General features: G+C 43.2%; 3 protein-coding genes across 4 annotated transcripts in view; 1 reads left to right on the top strand and 2 right to left on the bottom strand.

Moving 5' to 3' along the window:
• Positions 1-898: 898 nt before the first annotated feature.
• On the bottom strand, positions 899-10,609 carry LOC139614502 (NLR family CARD domain-containing protein 3-like). Of its 2 annotated transcripts, XM_071471832.1 has the most exons (10): positions 10,174-10,609; positions 9,054-9,167; positions 7,826-7,904; positions 7,436-7,664; positions 5,449-7,249; positions 5,161-5,334; positions 4,631-4,804; positions 4,364-4,537; positions 2,746-2,792; positions 899-2,624 (listed from the first exon to the last, which is right to left on the bottom strand). In XM_071471832.1, exons 1-10 carry the CDS (start codon positions 10,239-10,241, stop codon positions 2,071-2,073), a joined length of 3,414 nt encoding a protein of 1,137 aa, XP_071327933.1. In that variant the 5' UTR covers positions 10,242-10,609; the 3' UTR covers positions 899-2,070. The 2 variants fall into 2 exon arrangements, with proteins under 2 accessions (XP_071327933.1, XP_071327934.1); XM_071471833.1 differs by lacking the exon at positions 4,631-4,804.
• Positions 10,610-12,416: 1,807 nt separating this feature from the next.
• Positions 12,417-14,602, top strand: timm8b (translocase of inner mitochondrial membrane 8 homolog B (yeast)). The gene is made up of 2 exons (XM_071471753.1): positions 12,417-12,729; positions 13,605-14,602. The coding sequence occupies exons 1-2, from the start codon at positions 12,628-12,630 to the stop codon at positions 13,770-13,772; spliced, it is 270 nt and encodes an 89-aa protein (XP_071327854.1). The 5' UTR covers positions 12,417-12,627; the 3' UTR covers positions 13,773-14,602.
• il4i1 (interleukin 4 induced 1) overlaps positions 14,603-20,928 on the bottom strand; it is an 8,243-nt gene continuing 1,917 nt past the window's right edge. The window contains exons 4-9 of the mRNA XM_071471752.1: positions 19,896-20,110; positions 19,074-19,186; positions 17,987-18,188; positions 17,817-17,885; positions 17,578-17,714; positions 14,603-16,809 (exon numbers count right to left, since the gene is read on the bottom strand). Of these exons, the coding sequence (XP_071327853.1) occupies positions 16,041-16,809; positions 17,578-17,714; positions 17,817-17,885; positions 17,987-18,188; positions 19,074-19,186; positions 19,896-20,110 (1,505 nt within the window). The 3' untranslated portion in view covers positions 14,603-16,040. The remainder of the gene's footprint in view (positions 16,810-17,577; positions 17,715-17,816; positions 17,886-17,986; positions 18,189-19,073; positions 19,187-19,895; positions 20,111-20,928) is intronic.

Consider the following 20,928-nt stretch of genomic DNA (forward strand, 5'->3'; position numbering starts at 1 on the left):
ACAGTACATGTTGTTCATTTATAGTGAACATGACGTCTTCCTCTTCTCCTTGTGGCTCATGATGACGACTCAGTCAGACACCAGTTACATGAGCAGTTTGCCATAAACCTGATCAGGTGACAGGAAACAGTGTCGCTGTGGTTGTGCTGCCCCCATGTGGCCAAAGATAAAAACAGCTCCATGTTCCAACAGGATCCAGCATCAGACACTGGTCTGACACGAAACACTGGGAGTCCGTTTATTCTTTGCTGTCTTGACGTCTCCTCCTTCATCCTCAGGACACCTGGCAGAGCAGCTGATGCTGTATCCATCATGTGTGGACAGGGAGGAGGAGCTGAGCAGGTGAGAGCCACAGACTCCGCCTCCTTCAGATAACCTGAGAGCTCAGTCCTGGGGCTGGGAGGAGAATCAGTGGTTGAACAGGTGTGATCTTTCAGACAGGACGTGGAAACTGCAGCTCTGTGCTCTGAAACCCAGTTTTTCCAACAGCTCGCAGCGCGTCAGGACGGTTTGACGCGTCCTGTTTGACAGAAGCATCATCCAGCATCAGCCAACACCAGATAATATAACACACAGCTAAAAATGAAACCGCTGGTTCCCAACCTTTTGTCTTGGGACCACCGTTAAGTTTGGACACCACTGTTTGAGGCTCAGGGTTAAAATGCTGTAAATCAACAGTTAAAAAAACTGTATTTTGAAGAAACTGTCTGAGAAAACATAGAAGGTGATGATCCATAAACAAGTCAAAAAAGCTGAACAGACACAGACTTGACAGAAACGAGCAGTTTAGTTCATATTTTCATCAGATATATGCAGAATCTCAGAGTCAGTATCTGGCTCATTGAAACCCAGTGAAAACAAATAACCCCTTCATACTCACAATCACAGACCACCAACACACAACTCATCAGTTTTATCATTATCAATAAACTTGGACAAAATAAGTTCATATTTATGGCAGTAAAACACAGGTTATACAGCCTGTTACTGCTGAAGACAAAACAGACTCTAAATATTGATTAATATGTGAGAAGTGACAGAAATATTTCAAATTCATCTGATTGGAAACAAAATTAGACTTAAACACTTTTTCTTTTCACAGCAGGAGAGTTTCACATCTGTGACTCTGAACTTAAAGCATCATAATGTGTCTGTTGTTGTGCAGAGTTTTACTGTGATAGATACACATGGAGAAAGTCACATAAAAAAAACTCTTTACCCAACAAAGAAATTAAACTCCTGCTTTGCTGCTATTAATTTTTACATTTACATCCATATTTTCACAAAGCTACAATAAGCACTGAGTGATATCCTTTAAGAAAATCAAATGTGAAATTATATTGAGTCAGAGTAATAAAGATCTATATACATATGTATGTACAGTACATGTACCCCCTCAGACCCCCCAAACTACTGCACCCTCAAAAATATCCCATGAAGAAAGAATAATAAAAGAAGCTCAGACTCTTCAGGGGAGTCAGGAGCTTTCTAACTCACTCAAAGACAGTTTGACAAGTTTCCCTTTGAGTTTTCACTTTGGGTGTTGGACTTCAAACTTGAGGCCTGAGGATCAAACCCGAGTGTAAAACACCTAAAGAGTCTCTGACACTGTGAGACATTTGGTCAGAGACACTGGAGACATCATCTCTAAAAGCTGCTCAGTCTTTACTCCGGGTGCTGGACTTTCTGACGGGATCAGGATCAAACACACCACCGCTAAATGTCTCACCACTTTGAGGCTGTGACAGATTTGATGTTTTCACTTTCAGTGTTGGACTTCAAACTTCACCGAGTCACCTGAGAATTCAAACCCAGGACCTCAAAACCTTTGACAAGTCTTCCAGCAGCTGGGACAGAAACAGAAACCAGTTCTCCTCTTGGAGACTTTCAGACATTGGCTTTCAAAGCTAAATCTCTGTCTGAGGATTCAACAACAAGTTTACAAGAATCATTCAGAAGATTTTAAAAATAAACTGATTCAATACATAAATCTGAAAATGTGAGTGACAGAGACACACAGATCTGTCAAACAGAGAAAGTTTCTCTAACAGGAGGAGACTCTGTGCTCCACTAACACAGAGACACTGAGGAACCAGGTCTGGACCAGAGTCCAAACCCAAACCCAAACCCAGGATACAGAGGCTGAGTGAAGGTGGTGTTGAAGGTGTGGAGGTGGATCAGTGAATCAGAGGAGACTCTGTAGAAGGACAGAGAGCCAGCAGGACAGTCCACATACACTGCTGCTCTGTCAGAGACTGAGGAGGAGGAGGAGGAGGAAGAGGAGGAGGAGGAGATACAGTTATTGTGCCAGACAGAGTGACCAATGTCAGAGCAGTTCAGACTCCAGGACTGATCGTTCCCTCCAAACACACAGTTGTTTCTGTTTCCTCTCCTGCTGATTCCTCTGTAACTCACTGATATAGAAACCCCTCCTCTCCACTCGACCTCCCAGTAACAGCGACCAGTCAGACCAGTTCTACACAGCAGCTGAGGACACTGGTCAAATCTGTCTGGATGATCAGGATACGACTGATCCTCCACCACATGTGTCATCTTCCTGTTGTTGTCAGACAGTTTGATCTTTGTGTTCACTGTGTTTGTGTCGAGTGTGAGTTCACAGGAATCTGATGAGAAGAACAAGGCATAGCTTCAGTTATTGATCTATCATCTGATCAGTTATTGACAGTCTGATGATGATTCAATGCGCTGCTTTGTTTTCATGAATCCAATGAAAATCACACTTACACTTCCTCAGACCTGGTCTCAACCAGCGGACTCCAGCAGGCTCCACCCTGAAAGGAGGAGGGGGGTCAGACCAGCATGTTCTCTGTCAGCATGCAGACATGGACATTACATGGCTCTCACACACACACTGTTTTATTATTGTGTTCAGATGGAGGCTCGTCTGTTTGGACGCACATCCACAGAGAAACAGGAAGTGGAGTCTTTATCTTGTAATTATACGGAGCAGGGAGGAGACACGGAGAAAATATCTCATCCTTGGTTTTCTCAGTTGTGGTGTGAGACACTTTGAGTCTGTGACTCTGAAGCTGCACAAACTAATGTCACAGCAAATAAGATGAAGACACATGGACACACTTCATGGAGACTATACAGGAGCTGCAGCTTCACTAGACTAACACACACACACACACACACACACACACACACACACACACACACACACACACACACACTCTCAGTCCTCTCTAAAGTGACCTTCATGTGTCTCTTTGCTCCACAGTGTCTCAGTCTGTGACGTGTTAGATGAATGAATCTGACAGATGATGTTCACAGGTCACTGAACAGTTTAGCAGAAACATCAGTCCTGATGTTGTGTTTATTCATCAGCGTCACACAGCAGCAGGAAACATACGAGCGTCTGTTGTTTGACTTCAAGTCAAAGTCCAGAGGAAGTCAGAGAAACTGTAGAGCAGAGAGGAAGAGGCTCAGAGAGGAAGACGAGTGAAGCTACAGCTGCTGCACACTTTTCATTAAAGAGCCACTTTGTGTCTTCCTCTGATCTGGTGTCAGATTTGTTGTTGAAAAAACAGCTGTTTCATGTTAAAAACATTCACTCACAAACACTAATTATTCACCTGTTCACCACAGTGAGTTTTTTTCCAACCTGAACAACAACAACCCTCTGATACGACTCACAGCAGCGTCTCCTGGAATAGTGCTCCTACGGCAGCAGGTGTACCACACCTTGGTTGTCATGGTTACAATAACAGCTGTGTGTACTGGCTGTGTGACTGTACCGAGAGCGGCCGACATCTACGGCCACAAGATGTTGCCTAGCAACAAAACCTAACTATGGGTCATAGCTGCTGACAGACGACCTGTGGGCTGGTTGGTTACCTGTCAGTCTTGTTGTCGACAGCTGGAAGCCTCCGTATAGTTATTACATCTGTTTGTCACAGTTATGATTTACTGTCTCCTAAATACAACAGATCTCATCATCACAAGATCAGGAGCTCAGAGAGGTTCAGCTGATTATTGATCATCAGGATTTTAGGAGACAGAGACATGATGGTGCGACCTGATTGAATTCTTTTATTTCCTCCCTGGTTGAAGACACTGGGAGATTAATGTCTCTGAGCAGTGGAGATGGTTTTATTAAACCAGCTGAAACGTTTCCAAGCTGCTTTGTGCTGATTCAGCCTGAAATAAAAAACACAGCTGACAACAGCTGATTTCAGAACAGGGAGATCTGTTCTCCTCAATATGACACAGTGAGTCATGATGAGACACTGGAGTCATCAGGAGAAAACTCCTCTTGTTTCTGTTCAGATCTGTCATCAGCTGTGACCGAGAAACTGTTCACAGCTCTTCTCCTCTATCAGACAGTGTCTGTCCATACCTGAGAGACTCCAGTCTCCAGTCTGGATCCTCCCGTCCAGCAGACAGCTGCTTCACTGCTGAGTCTCCTGGATGATTGTAGCTCAGGTCCAGCTCTCTGAGATGGGAGGGGTTGGATCTCAGAGCTGAGGCCAGAGAAGAACAACCTTCCTCTGTGACCAGACAGCCTGACAGACTGAACACACACAAAACCACACACAGGAACCTTCTGTCAACACTTGGTGGTCTGTTAAACAGTCATCAGATAAACAGGTTGATGAATCCTGACCTGAGAGTTTCCAGTGAACAGTGTGGACTCCTCAGTCCAGCAGACAACACCTTCACTCCTGAATCCTGCAGGTTGTTGTTACTCAGGTCCAAGTCTCTCAGAGTAGAGGACTGGGAGCTGAGGACTGAGGACAGAGCTTCACAGCTTCTCTCTGAGAGGTTACAGTCACTCAGTCTGCAGAGGAAATCCAAACAAAAACAGTCACAAACTGACATTTTTCAAGTAAATACAGGCCTGTATCTTGCAAAAAATGTTAAACACTAACCTCAGACCTTCCAATGAACAGTGTGGACTCCTCAGTCCAGCAGACAACACCTTCACTCCTGAATCCTGCAGGTTGTTGTTACTCAGGTCCAAGTCTCTCAGAGTAGAGGACTGGGAGCTGAGGACTGAGGACAGAGCTTCACAGCTTCTCTCTGAGAGGTTACAGTGACTCAGTCTGCAGAGGAAATCCAAACAAAAACAGTCACAAACTGACATTTTTCTAGTAAATACAGGCCTGTATCTTGCAAAAAAGTATAAATACTAACCTGAGAGTTTCCAGTGAACAGTGTGGACTCTCCAGTCCAGCAGACAACACCTTCACTCCTGAATCCTGCAGGTTGTTGTTGCTCAGGTCCAGGTCTCTCAGACTAGAGGACTGGGAGCTGAGGACTGAGGACAGAGCTTCACAGCTTCTCTCTGAGAGGTTACAGTCACTCAGTCTGCAGAGATGATGACAAGGAATTAAAGAAGAAAATAATTTATTCTCTCTCCTGTTGAACAGATAGAAGTGTCTTTATATAATCATGAATAAATCCAACTATCTCTCCACTTACACAGCTTTGTTGGAGGCTTTGACCACTGGCAGCAGCCTCAGAAGAGCCTCCTCTGAAACAGAGTATTTCTTCAGGTCGAACACATCCAGATCTTCTTCTGATGACAGCAAGATGAAGCCCAGAGCTGACCATTGAGCAGGAGACAGTTCATCTGTGGAGAGACTTCCTGATCTCAGGGACCGTTGGATCTGCTCCACTAGAGAACGATCATTCAGTTCATTCAGACAGTGGAACAGGTTGATGCTTCTCTCTGCAGACAGATTCTCACTGATCTTCTCCTTGATGTACTGGACTGTTTCCTGATTGGTCTGTGAGTAACTTCCTGTCTGTGTCATCAGGCCTCGTAGCAGAGTCTGATTGGTCTGCAGTGAAAGACCCAGGAGGAAGCGGAGGAACAAGTCCAGGTGTCCATTTGGACTCTGTAAGGCCTCGTCCACAGCTCCCTGGTAGAAAAGTGCTGGTTTTGGTTTGTCTCTGAAGACTTCAGTCCACCTGGATGTTGCTTGTTCCTCTGACATCAGATTGACTCCAGAGTTGATGAAGGTCAGATGGACATGAAGAGCAGCCAAAAACTCCTGAACACTCAGATGGACGAAGCAGAACACCTTGTCCTGGTACAGCCCTCTCTCCTCTTTAAAGACCTGTGTGAACACTCCTGAGTACACTGAGGCTGCTCTGATATCGATGCCACACTCTGTCAGGTCTGATTCATAGAAGATCAGGTTTCCTTTCTGCAGCTGCTCAAAAGCCAGTTTTCCCAGAGACTCAATCATCTTCCTGGTCTCTGGACTCCAGTGTGGATCTGTCTCAGCTCCTCCATCATACTTGACCTTCTTCAGTTTGGACTGAACCACCAGGAAGTGGATGTACATCTGAGTCAGGGTCTTGGGCAGCTCTCCTCCCTCTCTGGTCTTCAACACATCCTCCAGAACTGTAGCAGTGATCCAGCAGAAGACTGGGATGTGGCACATGATGTGGAGGCTTCGTGACGTCTTGATGTGGGAGATGATCCTGCTGGCCTGCTCCTCATCTCTGAACCTCTTCCTGAAGTACTCCTCCTTCTGTGGGTCAGTGAACCCTCTGACCTCTGTCACCATGTCAACACACTCAGGAGGGATCTGATTGGCTGCTGCAGGTCGTGTGGTTATCCAGAGGCGAGCAGAGGGAAGCAGTTTCCCCCTGATGAGGTTTGTCAGCAGCACGTGCACTGAGGTGGACTCTGTGACATCAGTCAGGATCTCAGTGTTGTGGAAGTCCAGAGGAGGTCGACACTCATCCAGACCGTCAAAGATGAACACAACCTGGAACTGATCAAACCTGCAGATTCCTGCTTCTTTGGTTTGAGTGAAGAAGTGATGAACAAGTTCCACCAAGCTGAACTTTTTCTCTTTCAGCACATTCAGCTCTCTGAAGGTGAAGGGAAATGTGAAGTGTATGTCCTGGTTGGCTTTGTCTTCAGCCCAGTCCAGAGTGAACTTCTGTGTTAAGACTGTTTTCCCAATGCCGGCCACTCCCTTTGTCATCACTCTTCTGATTGGTCCATCTCCAGGTGAGGCTTTAAAGATGTCTTCTTGTCTGATGGTTGTTTCTGGTCTGTCTGGTTTCCTGGAAGCTGTTTCAATCTGTCTGACCTCATGTTCATCATTGACCTCTCCAGCCCCTCCCTCTGTGATGAAGAGCTCTGTATAGATCTGATTCAGAAGGGTTGGGTTTCCTGCTTTAGAGATCCCCTCAAACACACACTGGAACTTCTCCTTCAGCTTAGATTTGAGTTTACGTTGACAAACTGCAGCAGAGTTTCCTGAATGAACACAGAAGAAATTATATCAATAACTGATTCATAAAGAAAATCTAACATTTTAATTCCCAGAAAGAATACATATATGAACATATATGAACATATATGAACATATTCCCCTCATGTGTTGAGATGTTAGTAAATGTCTCATTTCTCCATCATGTTGAATCTTTAGAGAAATCCTCTTACTGCTCTGCAGACAGTCAGCCAGCTCCTCCTGCTTCATCCTCCTAAGGAAGTTCTCTGTGATCTTCAGAAATGCCTCTCTGCTGCTCCTCCTCTGCTCTTCATCCTCACCGTCCAACACCTCCTCATCCTCCCTCTGGCTCTCTAAGCATTCTGGGTAATCTGGACCCAGAAGCTTCTGGATCTTCTTCAGCTCGTTCTTCACAAAAGTGACCATGTTCTCCTCCAGCAGCTGGAACAGGAAACTATATGAGTAACAGCATCAAACTAAAACCATGGAGCCAAACATCAGATCCATGTTGGACAGACTGAAAATCCACTGGTCTAACAGTGCAGCATGGAGATGATAGTGAGCAGCACAGTAGTAAAAGTAGCTGTTGTACATGTACAGACCATAAATATGGAGTCCAGGTGTGTTTGATGCTGCTGGGCAGACTGACCCCTGGGAACCTCTGAGCTCTCCTGGTCCACTCTGGAGGAATCATGAAGAATGAGAAGTCGCCATACCTGAAATCACCTGTCATCCTATTAACTACACCCAGGTATTTATATAACTCCACCTTTTAACTTTCAAACCTCATCGTATCTGATTTAGTTCAGATTAAAGCAGTTATTTGGTTAGTTTTTATTGTTGCATGGATTTTAAAAATGTTTATTTCTATTACTTTGCATTAGATTGCTGTGTTTAATATCCTCAAGTTGAGGGAAATACTGAGATAGTGGACGGATAAATGAAGTAAGTTGAAGTAAAGTCAGTTTGATTCACTTTATTTTATTCTGGTTAGTTCTGACATTTTAATTTGATATAAAACTGCACTTGTTCTGTCTTTATGGATTTTGATAAACAGTGAACAGTTTAAAATACTTTTCCCAGCTCTGATTGAACCTCTCCTTGAAAAACCTACCTCGGATCCTACCGCTCTGAAAAATTGCAGACCTGTCTCTAAACTCCCATTTCTGTCCAGAGTTTTAGAAAAAGTTGTGTTCAAACAGTTATTAGCACCACAGGGTAAGAATCACTGGTGTGGCTCTAAACTGGTTCAGGTTCCATCTCTCTAACTCTGTGTCGATGGCTGGTTCAGTCTCATCTTCTGCTAATTCACCATATGGAGGTTCAATCCTGGGTCCAACTTAATTTTCTAGTTATATGCTGCCTCTTGATGACATCATACGTCAATACAATCAGTCTGAGATCCTCTGGTAGTTCATTGTTCCAACGTCTAAGCTGAAAACCAAAGGAGACAGAGCCTTTGCTGTCAACGCCCCTGGACTTTGAAACAACCTACCAGAGGAGATCAGACTTGCAGAGTCAGTTCCCTGTTTTATCTCACCTCTTAAGACACATTTTTTAAAAAAGCTTTTATTACATGTTTGGATATTTTGTTTGATTTGTTGGATGTTTAATTTCATTTGTTTGGAGGTTTTATATTTGACTCATGTGAAGCGCTTTGTTACTTGTAGTGAAAAGTGCTATACAAATAAATTATTATTATTATCTCCATATTTAAACCACATCACGCCCCGACACAAACACTTTGATTTCAGACCTGGTCCAACAACACGTCGTACAAACTGGTTCTTTTCTACAATAACCTGAGTTTCACTGTCAGTTACAGCTTACATCTGATCAGCTGATGGACGTCCTCTTTTAAAGTGAATGATCTGGCCCTTTGACCCGTTGCTCTTTAAAGACACACAGCTGGGTTCAGGAGAGTCTGGTCTCTGCTGCTGGATCCTGAAACAACAACAGATCTGATTGATGTGCATGTTGAGGAAAAACTGATGGAAAATATGTTCAATCTTTCAATAAAGTTGAAGTAATGTCAGTTTGATTCACTTTATTTTATTCTGGTTAGTTCTGACATTTTAATTTGATATAAAACTGCACTTGTTCTGTCTTTATGGATTTTGATAAACAGTGAACAGTTTAAAATACTTTTCCCAGCTCTGATTGAACCTCTCCTTGAAAAACCTACCTCGGATCCTACCGCTCTGAAAAATTGCAGACCTGTCTCTAAACTCCCATTTCTGTCCAGAGTTTTAGAAAAAGTTGTGTTCAAACAGTTATTAGCACCAGAGGGTAAGAATCACTGGTGTGGCTCTAAACTGGTTCAGGTTCCATCTCTCTAACTCTGTGTCGATGGCTGGTTCAGTCTCATATGTTCAATCTTTCAATAAACACAACAACTCATTTCACAAGTTTAACACCCTGCCTCACCTGAAATCACCTGTCATCATATTTACTACATCCATATTATTTCTTTACATTGCATTACATTCCTGTGTTTAATCCCCTGAAGTTGAGGGAAATACTGAGATAGTGGACGGAGAAATGAAGTAAGTTGAAGTAAAGTCAGTTTGATTCACTTTATTTTATTCTGGTTAGTTCTGACATTTTAATCTGATGTGTAACTGCACTTGTTTTATCTTTATGGATTTTAATGTTTCTTCATTTGTAGAAAAAAATCATTCATCCATGAATTCATCCATCTAATCATCATAAGCATCTTCAAGTGTAATGAGATTGAAAAAAAGTTTTTAAAATTAAAAAAAAGATGAAAAATATGTTCGAACTTTTAATAAACACAACAACTAACTTTTAGTGTGAAAGACTTTGTGTCAGTTTGAAATTCTGACCTTTGATCAACAGATTGTCTGAAATCATAATGATGGAGCAGTGATCTGAGAGCTGAGCTCTGACATGGAGAAGAGTCATGGACAGTTAGAGATCCTCATCTCACCTCTGACCTCTGGTCCGGCTGGTTGTAGAGGGAGGGGCTCCCTCCTCTCTGTCCTCACACTGATCCATGCTGCTGGATTCACATCCACATCAGCTCAGGCCGCTTTTAGTGGCTCAGACAGCGGGAGAGCAGCGGCTCATCTCCGCCTCCTCCACAGGCTGATTCAGGCTGAAAAGCTGCCTCCAGTCCTCAGGAAGTGGAGCTGCACAGTAACAACGACTCTGAGTTCAACCACTGACCATCAGCTGACTCTGCTTCTGCTGCAAAGATCCACACAACATGGAGACATGATGTGGGTCCACACTTCAGTTACAGTCACATTATAATAACACAACCATATTAACATTATAACACAACAACAACACAACGAGAAGCTGAAGGTGGAATGACTCAGGTAACAACAGGTGTTAACGAGTAAAACATTAAAAACTGCTCACGTTACCTTCAGAGGAGAAAACTGCATCACGTTTGTTCAAAGTGAAACTAAAACCAGGAGCCGGGGGGGGGGGGGTGAGATCACCTGAGACAGGTGTTAACACCAGGTCCGAGCAGCACCGTGGAGAACTAGTGTCGAAATATACTACACTATTAAAATATACCTTCACTTATCTCCAGATGTTGTCATGTCCAGATGTTGTACTGATACAACGGTGTGTTTGTTGGGGCTGTTTTGACCCCAGTGTTTCCGGTGTCTGGCTCCTCCCCCTGTGTGTGGTCACTCTGTGGGCGGGGCCAGCGCTGCCTACCTGGCGCCCTGTCTTCCTGTCCCTGTCTGCCAGGTGGTCCTGCTGCACATGTGCTGGCAGCTCAGGACTGAACCTGGTGATGGAGAAGTGGAGTCCAGGAGCCAGCGAAGCTCCAACACACGTGTCCGACAGGTTCATCACTGGAAGCTTTTCATACCTGAGCTCAGTGAGACATCTGCTGGTCAACACATGAACAGCATGAACACATGAAGTGATGAATAAACCTGCTCCACTGCTGAAGTAACTGATGAACATTAAAGATGCTTTTTGTTCTGTGCATCTGGACAATTTCCCTTCTGTAAACAAGTAAAACTCCTGAACTGAGGAGGTGAAAACATCCAACCAGAACAACAGGTTGGACCTGAACCAGGTCCCTGCATCCCTTCATCTCCTAAGACGAGCTCTACCGGTTCAGCCTCCTGTGCACCAACACGTCTCCACACTGCAGGTGTTTGTCAGTGAGTCTGTGCAGGTTCACGGTGTCACATTCTCTCAGTCTGAACTTTTAATAAATAAATGTCACAATCGTCCTGCTTGTTTGTGTCTGAATCCGCTCAGGCTCCAAACTGAAATTACACCTGTGAATCCAACATCAAATCAAAAGGCCTCCGTCAGTTTCTTCAGGTGTTTTAATTTCAGTCCCTGAGCTTCTGTGATAGTTTGTGTGATGTGTGAGCAGCAGAGTCTCCTCCTGACTGCAGGTCACCACCTGTCATCAACAACCACCGCCTCAGTATTTATAGATGAGGGACCTTCACTGTGTCAGCGGGTTCAGCTAGAACTGAGTCCGGCCTGGACGCAGCGTCCTCCGGGTCAGCAGCGGGGGCCTGAGCCGCTGCAGCCCGCGGCCCCTCTCTGTCCCTGAGGGAGGAACCGGCCTCATCACCGCCTCTACCTCCCTCAGTGTGAGCTCAGTGTACAGCAGCTATATGTTCAGAGGCATTCTTCATTTAAATTACATCTTTATAAAAAATCATTTTGATATATTTTTCATTTTCAAATCAAATATCTGTGAAACAGTGAAACATAGAAAGAGCAGTGACGGGACATGAAGCTTCACTACAGCCCTGCAGTTCTTTAAAGAAGACATGTCGTATAATCTGCTGCTCAGTGACAGAAAGTAAACGTGATAACTTTATCTGATGAGTTGTAGTTTTCTGTCACACGCAGCATCAATATCTTCAAATTGCCTAAAAGACAATTTAAACGTAATATTTTTTTTTTTAATGATTTTTTAAATGTTGATTTTAATGTGACTTCCGGCTCTGAAGCTTCAGCCTGAATGTTGTTGCTGTATAATCCGTGTTTCAGGCCCCGGGCCGGTCCTGTGTTAAACATCTGTTACACATCAGTCCTCCAGCAGAGCTCTCGTGAACGCGCAGCAACAGATCGAGAACGTTTTTCGCTCGTTCTCATCGCCCAAAGGCATGATGGGAGAGACACTACTGCGCAGTCTCTATGGGCCGCATAATGCGGAAGTAACCCGGAAGCCAAAACCTTTTTCGGCGTATGCGCCAGGCGAGCAGCTTGTATTGAACTGAATGGCGCCATTTTTAGATCCGTCATCCAGGTCTGATAACACATCCGTGTGTCGCTCCGTGTGATTTGTACATCAGCGGTGTTTCCCAGCTCTCATCGCGGTGGAAGCGAAGGTCACCGCACCGCACCACGCTGCCTTCAGGGACCGGAGCGCCTCTGTAGCGGCGCCATGGACAGCTTCGACAGCCTGAGCGCGTCGGAGAAGGCGGAGGCCAGCGAGCTGCAGCGGATGATCGCCGTGGAGCAGCAGAAAGCGCAGTTCCAGGCGCAGGTTTGTGGCTAAAATGAACTAACTCGTGTCCAGTCCTGGAGGATCCGGTGAGGCCGCAGCCCGGCGCTGTGGCAGGCCCGTCAGTGGCCGCTCTCCTGTGGGGGGAACCAAACCAAACCCCCCTGAAGATATGGCAGTTTTAGTGGCGTCTTTGCCTTTTGACTGAGATACTGAGCTGGAAGATGATATAACATCTTCACTGTATTTTGTAACTGAGCCAAACTCACAGACTAAACTTGAACAGTGAAGTGTGCTTTACAACAGGATGGACGCTACTGATGGAAACCAGTGACTGAAGGCCTGACCTGTAGGGCACCCTGACCAATACATTCCTCTGGTTGACCAGTATTTAACAGTGTAAGACTGATGTGTTACAGCAGATGGAAAAACTGCATTAAAAAAAACAAACCCATCGGTGTGTGTAAGGTAATGTACGGTGCACACACACCTTCACTTCAGCTCATTTGGTCACACCAAGGCTTCCAGCTCTGGTTTGGTTTCACATGTATCTGTAACAAACAAACCAAGAGATGTAAACAGGAAGTCCTGTGGACTGACAGCTAACTCACCGACGTGGTGATAACCGTCTGGCACATGGACCCATACAGGGAAACCTAATCCTGATGACTCGCAGTGGGTCTGGTGCACTTTACTGACGCTTGATCTTCTTCAGTGTCACAACTTTACTGACTGAGACTGCAACTCAACCTCGAATGTCAAAGTAACAACAGGTAGAATCAGGTTTTAGGTCCAGTCAGTGATCACTAGAAGGCAACGGATAATGAATCCGACCATAATCTATTACCTGTTATCTGTTCATCAATCCGTCATCATGATATAAATCATCAGTTAACCAGCCTCTGTGTTGATTCCAGGTGCACACTTTCACTGACATCTGCTGGGACAAGTGTGTGGACAGTCCGGGCTCGAAGCTGGACCACCGGACTGAGACGTGCCTGGTGAGCTGTGTGGAGCGATTCATCGACACCACCCTGACCATCACCAACCGCTTCACACAGATGGTGCAGAAGGGCGCTCATTAATGATGGACTACCGATGCCAACAGGACTGAATTATGACATAAATAATGATGTGAAGAGGACGTGTTTCCTTTCTTTTTATAACTTGCTGTCTATGCTTTGGACTGGAGCTTGATGGGTTCAAAATTAGTTAAAAATGCTGCAAATCTGTTTATGAGAAGTTATGTAATGTGACATTAGTAAACAAATTATACTCGTGTTCACCTTCCTGTCATGTACTGAACAACAGAAAACATGTAATTTAGAAAATGAGGTGAAGTGAAGAAGAATTTTAGTAAAGGACAAACACCAGAATATTAACAGATTGTTTTCACGTATTTATTCTTAAAAACTGAAACAATAAAGAGTGAAGGGCATTACCAGATATCACAAAGAGCCAAATACAGTGGCAGGAAAAAGTGTGTGAACCTCTGAATTAAATGAATTGCTGCATTAATTGGTCATAACGTGTGTAGAAGTTTTTGCAGAGCCAGTTGATTGGTCAGTCACTGGGCCAATCAGAGTGATTAGATAGCATCATTCACCCATCATGCGTTATATACTCTACACAAAGACAAACATGAGGCTGTGAAAAGAAAGATGGGACTCAACAATAGTCCTGGCGGCTGTGTTTTGCACAGTTTACCAGTGATTCGCTGCTAAGGTCGAGGGAGGGGGGTCATTTTTTAAACCTGCAGTTGAGAACTTCTGTCTCCCCCCTCTGGCAGTGAGAGTAATTACACAAACACTATAAATCTGATAGTTACACAGCACACATGCAGAAGGCGACATCCTCCCTCGGTCCCGTCAGCATGTTGTTCAGGAGGGGTACTCAATAAACGTCCAGGAAATAATGCAGCTGTCTGTCTGGTGCTTTATTGAGCCTCCAGATGTGTTTACACTGTACATACAGACAGGAGAACAACCTCTTCAGCTCTGGAGAACTTGCTGGTTGATATAAAACACATTCGCCACCAGTGCACAGCGTGGGAAACCACATTTCACTCTGGTTTACTGCAGAAGACAGAGATTTACCTGGTGCTGAGAGGGTTAATCAGCTTTGTGTGAACTCCTCTGACAACAGCTTCAATGTAACAGACATTTATCATTAAAATTATAATGCTTCAAAAACATTTGTATACATGTGGACGTCAAAACTGGCAGACAACCTGAAAATTGCACAGCAGTATTTGAGTAAATGTACATAGTTACTTTCTATCTACCCATAATCCTACTAAAAAAAAAAAATCACTAGCCTGATGTGTGTTCAGGCTCCATCACCTGAAATGTTTTTTTTTTTTTTTATGGATTTTTCCGTAGTGTCTCCTTTTTAACACAAGACTTTTTCCTCCCAAACAACTCTCATTTTAAAGCAGGTGCTTCATTCAAATATTTTATTTTTTTGTTGAATCTAAAAGTAAATTTAAGTAAGTGAAATATAAATCAGTAGAAATGAAGAAAACAGAAATGAAAGGCATGAAGTGCTGGTAAAGAAAGAATAAAGCTTCTGTTCCATCAGGAACTGCTTTCATCTCAGTTATTCTAAATAAATGTCAGTATTTAGTGATGTCGCTGTAGAATAATATGGTGCACAGTTGAATTGATTAGATGATTAATTGATTGGTTGATCAACATAAAACTAATGAGACACTATTTTGATGATTAGTGAGTTGTTAGAGTGAAAAAAACGAACAAACGTTTGCTGGTTCCTGTTTCTGAAATGCAAAGATTTACTGCTTTTCTTTAGATTGAATTAAACTATAGTAAACTAAATATTTTGAGGTTTTTAGTAGGACAAATTTTATACATTACCTTTTTATTACCTTATTATGTTACTCATTTCTCACTATTTTCTGATATTTTGCGAACCAAAATAATTGATGGTTTCATTGAGAAAGTGCTGAAAATACTTGTTAGGTAACTTGTAGCTGTAATTCTTTGTTATTTTGAGTTTTATTCTGGTAGATAATGATGCAATATCCTCTAAAACATCACATACACACAGTAAAACCCTGCATTCACAATCATGGGGCCAGTAATTAAATTTGTGTTAAGCTAATCTAATAAAATTGTCAGTTGTGGGCTGCCAATAGAAAAGCAGTGTGCTGCTGATCAATAGATTCGTACCTGGATCAATAAATATGTTAATATGACACAAAAAAAAATATATACATCATATCAGATAGAGTGGGTTGACACTGACCAGACACAAGATATTCTGCTAAACCAATGTCAGACAAATCCTATAAGACTTGGAACATATTTAGAAAAATGTATTTGCTACAAAGAAAACTACACCGTCAGGCTGTTGATATTTTTAGCTGCTCTGAGCGCAGACTTCATGGCAGTTTCAATCCACCCATGAGGTGTGGCTGTGTGTTCCCCTGCAAAGTGGACCCGTCCCTCACTCTGGAACAGCTCCGTGGCATAGTGTCCCTGCTGGTAGGGCGTGAACAGGGCGAAGGCTCCCAGACTGTAGGGATCCAAGCCCCACTTCTTCACCATCCCCCCTGTACACAGATTCCTGATCACCTCTCCGTGGATCTGGACCAAGTCCTCCAGGACCACAGCCATCAGCTCCTCCTCGCTCATCCCTTGGAAGAGGGTGGAGTCATCAGAGCAGGTGTAAGACGCCAGCAGCGCCCCCGCGGCCGTACCAGGGAAGCTGTGGCTGGGGTAGTAGATGAAGCGAGAGGGACGGTCCGTGATGCTCTTCCCTCCTTTGATGCCCTCTTTCTCCCAGAAGCGCTCCTTGAAGCTGAGCACCACCTTGGTGGAGCTGGCGTAATGAACCGAGCGCAGGGCCTCCATCTTGTCCCCGGAGAGAGGGGGCTGGAAGTTGATGAAGAGCGTGGCCTTGGCTGTGGCCGTAACCAGGGCGTAGTCCACCGTTAGGTTGGTCAGGGAGCCTGAATTGCGCCAGTCCTGGTATGTTACGGTTACATTGCTGCTTCCTGTTTGGTTGATCAGCTTCACCTTGGAGTTGAGAAGAATGGTGGCGTTTAACAGCTGGTAGAAAGTGTTGGGGAGGTGGTCAAAGCCATCTGTCACTTCAAAGTACCTGGGAAAAAAAACACCTGTAAAAACCTCCTCACTACAGGAAATCATTAAAGCTGCTGTCATCAGCATTTTTATTTCAACAATGGATCAAATGACTGAAACCTGACTCTTCACTATGAATGTTTTTACAGTGTAATTGGACATATTGTTATTATAAAACATCAATTATAGCAGGTTTAGGCATGAAAAGGAAAAGTAAGCATCATGCAGGCAGAGGAGCCCTGTCATTGGTTTATCATTATATGCTATATCATCAGTTTTATTGAAGTATGATTAAAGAAGATGGATACTGATACATGCTGGTTAGCATGCTAACTTCAGTGCAAGAAAACATTCACAGCATTTCTTCTGGACCGGTAAGTAAACAGCTTTTACGCTAACGCTATGTAGCAATGGCCAAACTTACAAATAGCTTCTTTAAAGTTGCTCATGTTGTTGGGTAGTTGAATCAGTAATATTTCATCACAATGTATTCGGTGATCACATGATTTGTACGGAAGATCTGAATTGTCAAAGTAACTAGTGCCTGCAACTGTCAGATATTATGAGGGTAGAGTATCAGCAGGAGGATTTTCTGTTATCATTGCTTATTAAATTCAAAAATAAATTCATAATATACATGTTCACATCCTTGAGAGGGCCTTCAATCAAAAAAACAAAACACTGAATTTGAATTATTTCTACCTCCAGAGATGCTCTGTCTCTGACAGCCACTGCTAAGATCCACAGGCCAGACACATAATAAAAATGATAACTGAACATTTCTTACTGAGTGTTGTCATTGATGTCTGACTGTATGTACAGCATCTCTATCAGTGACGTGTAGAAGAGGCTGTTTTCATTCAGGATGTCCCCGATCATCCTCAAGGCGCCTCGACTCAGGTTGCCCTCCTTCACCAGATATTCCTGTCAGCAATCAGATGTAATATGTAAAATTTATATGGTGAAATATTTTGTTCAAATTCAAACTATGGCTTGTGTGACATCTGTTAATAAATGAATCGCTACCTTCACCGTGTAGGAATCGTATTTATCCAACATGGCCCTGCAGCCCATCACCTTGAGGTCATCTCTCACCTGTGCACAGATAAAATACTCACAAAAAGATGCCTCCATCCTCGTGCAATGAAACAATATGAATGTGTATGAAAATAATGACGTGTTTCACGTGTACAAACCTTCCACAGAGCCTGACTGAAGAGCTGAGCTGCTGACCTCCCCCTCTCTCTGTCGGTCAAGGTGTAGTTGAGCACTCCGGGGTTGTTTTCAACAGCATAGGTTTTCTCCAGCACTCCGTTTACCAGATAGTAGGTGTTGATGTCGTCTTGGATGAAGGGGTTTAGGGAAATTTTTGATTTGGAGGCAAAGGAAAGCAGAATCCTGTGGAACATATACTGTATATTAAAATCTTATAGAGAGATGAGACAGATCTTTTGATTTATGCTGCAGAAGTTTGACTTTTTTAGCAACTCTGGGGCAGCACAACGAGCTGTAAACATAACGCTGATTGAATATCAGCTTGTAAAAGACAATATAGCACATGAAGTCCTCTTTCTGGCCACCTGACAAATGTTCTCCGCTGATCCCTGAGGGAAATATCGGGCTGTTTAGCTGCTAAATGATTCACCTGTTTATAGACTTTTTTTTTCAGTCTGCTGTTTGATGCTGGGCAGGAAGTGTGGAGAGAGTTTATCTGACTGAAAATGACACTGATGAGAGACTGAAACAAGAACAGGCCATAAATCAAAACCGATCAACTTCAGATGCTAAAACTCTCAGTCGAAATGAAACTGAAACTGCTGAGTCGGATAATTTTTGCGGGTTTGTGATTTTACGTTAGACATCTGTCTATTATTAATATAAAAAAAAACACAGATTAGAAGAACTTTAAGTGGAAGTTGTGATACAACTCTGTAAAAACACTTAATTACAAGTTATAACATGTCCTGCTTCCCTCTCTTACCTCAGTAAAAGTGCAGTAAGATTAAAATTTAGGTATCAAAAGTAAAATTTGTAAGTATAGTTAATGGATTGTTATTACGCATAATAAAGCAACATTCAGTACCACTTTCTTACACTAGTTCACTGCTATGACTAAAAAAACTTTATTACCAGTAACTGTAACTAAAAAATGCAGTGTTCAAAACTTCACTTAAATGTGGTACGTAACTGAAAACTCAACCTCCTAAGAACCTTGAACACAGTCAGTCCACTCACTGCTGTGCTTCTGTTACTGTCACATTGTGGCCCAGCCCGAAGACTCACTTATGAAAGCTGGGGATCCTCATGGCGCCCACTTCTGCGTACCAGCCTTCTCTTCTGTTCCTGAAGGTCTCCACACGTCCTCCAATACGGCTGCTCGCCTCTATTATGGTCACCTTGTTGTCATTGGAGACACAGAATCATCATTATCATCATGTTAAATACACATCGAGGCTCAGAGCCTCTCTTCTGATTGGCTGACTGTTTTCTGAATTATCAAGTAAAAATGTGGGAGATTTCAGGTAAACACTGAGAGAAACTATGGTTGGTCCAGGTGGGCGGGGCTTGGGACATGGTTGAGAGTGATGACTGCTTTGTTGTGACATCACAAGTCCCAGAAGTCCTGACGGCTGGTTTTAAGGCTCAGTTTCTGAATACAGGCTGTGTGCATTTCTCTGTGGACTGAGGCTTTGACACTTTCACAGTATTAATATAGAACCTAGACCTGCTTTATAATCAGAAAACACATGGACATCTCATTTAATACAAATAAGGGACCTTAAATTGATTTCTTTGTCACTGAAGTCAGAGCAGCTGACCTGCCATCATGACGCTGTTGTAGACTTTTTAGGCACAGGTTCTGTATAATCAGTATCATCATGCACAGCTGTAGTTGAGTATGACGACACTTCAAAACCTGGTAAGAAATACCATCAAGGCCTGCAGCTTTCTTTTCAATGACAGACTTAAAAACATTACACACACCACTCTTTGTATCCTGCAGTGTCAGCGATGTGAATTTTCTCTTTGTCTTCAGAGGCTGACTCACAGAACAGGCGACATTTCAGGCTGAAGTTATTACTTCCTCACTGTCAAATAATTTACCTTGTGGCCAGCATCTTCCAAAAACTTTGCAGCGGTAAGTCCAGCGATGCCCCCACCGATGATTGCCACATGACGCGGTGTCTTGGTGGCAGGAAGACCTTTGTCCACAATGTCGAGAAGCTCGCTGTAGTCTGTGTCTTGGAGGCAGTCGTACAGGGGATCTCCAGTGATCCCACTCGCAACAAAAACCACAACTCCCACCAGAACCAGAGGAACTGACGGAGGCAGAAAATCTCAATTGACGGGATGGACTCAAAGCGTCATGAGACAGGTGTTTTCCAACTGTAACAGTCAGACTTTAGCAGCTAAAACTCCCCAAGTGATGGCTAGGAAACCACCAACTTCTAGTTTCCTGTCATAGCTTCCGAACTTAAAACCATAATCAAATCACATCACATCTGTAAAGCAGAACTTATGACAAAGACCCAGGGGTGGACGCTAACAAGGCCCATTTAGCCCATTTCAGTATTTTTTTTAACTTTTTTTTATTTTGGAAACTTGTGACTTTTACTTCACTTCACATAAACATAACATAAAAAACTCCTCCACTGTTAGTCATGTTTGAACCTGTCAGTGTCCGTATCAACGTCTATCTCTTCACAGTCTTATCTAAAGAAAGGAAGATTCCTTTCATTGTAAATGTGTGCTGTGTTTACCACGACCAAACCTCATCACCGCCTAAAAAAAATAAAAGAAAACTATAATTCTTTTGTTGATTCAGTTGTGTTTCTTTGGAAATTTCCACAGGCATTGAAGCATATCCCACATGCTTTTTATTGTACAGGTTCTAAAAATAAGTCAGTACATTCAGTGGGTTGTTTCCGAGCCATTAGGTTCTGTAAATGTGGAAAAACACAACAATGTGCTGACATTAAAAAAATTACTTTTGAATACTTAAGTGTTTTTAAAAGCAAGTAATCCAGTACTTTAAGTCAAGTAAAATTTGTCAGAACAACTTTCACTTGTATTGGAGTAATATTTGACCAGGAGTATCTATACTTTGACTCAAGCAATGAAGTTGTGCACTTTGCAA

The sequence above is a fragment of the Trachinotus anak genome, unplaced genomic scaffold (assembly GCF_046630095.1).
Source record: "Trachinotus anak isolate AG129_WGS33_773 ecotype Australia unplaced genomic scaffold, CSIRO_AGI_Tana_v1 ptg000034l, whole genome shotgun sequence".
Taxonomy (NCBI): Eukaryota; Metazoa; Chordata; class Actinopteri; order Carangiformes; family Carangidae; genus Trachinotus; species Trachinotus anak.

Bases quoted from the DNA above. Each gene is read 5' to 3' on its own strand.
- LOC139614502 (XM_071471832.1), bottom strand. From the start codon at position 10,241: ATGGATCAGTGTGAGGACAGAGAGGAGGGAGCCCCTCCCTCTACAACC. The intron at 7,250-7,435 runs GTAAGAGGATTT...GTGTTCATTCAG, and splicing joins GGCTGACTGTCTGCAGAGCA to GAAACTCTGCTGCAGTTTGT. The intron at 4,805-5,160 runs GTTAGTATTTAT...TTTCCTCTGCAG, and splicing joins TGTTCACTGGAAACTCTCAG to ACTGAGTGACTGTAACCTCT.
- timm8b (XM_071471753.1), top strand. From the start codon at position 12,628: ATGGACAGCTTCGACAGCCTGAGCGCGTCGGAGAAGGCGGAGGCCAGC. The intron at 12,730-13,604 runs GTTTGTGGCTAA...TGTTGATTCCAG, and splicing joins AAGCGCAGTTCCAGGCGCAG to GTGCACACTTTCACTGACAT.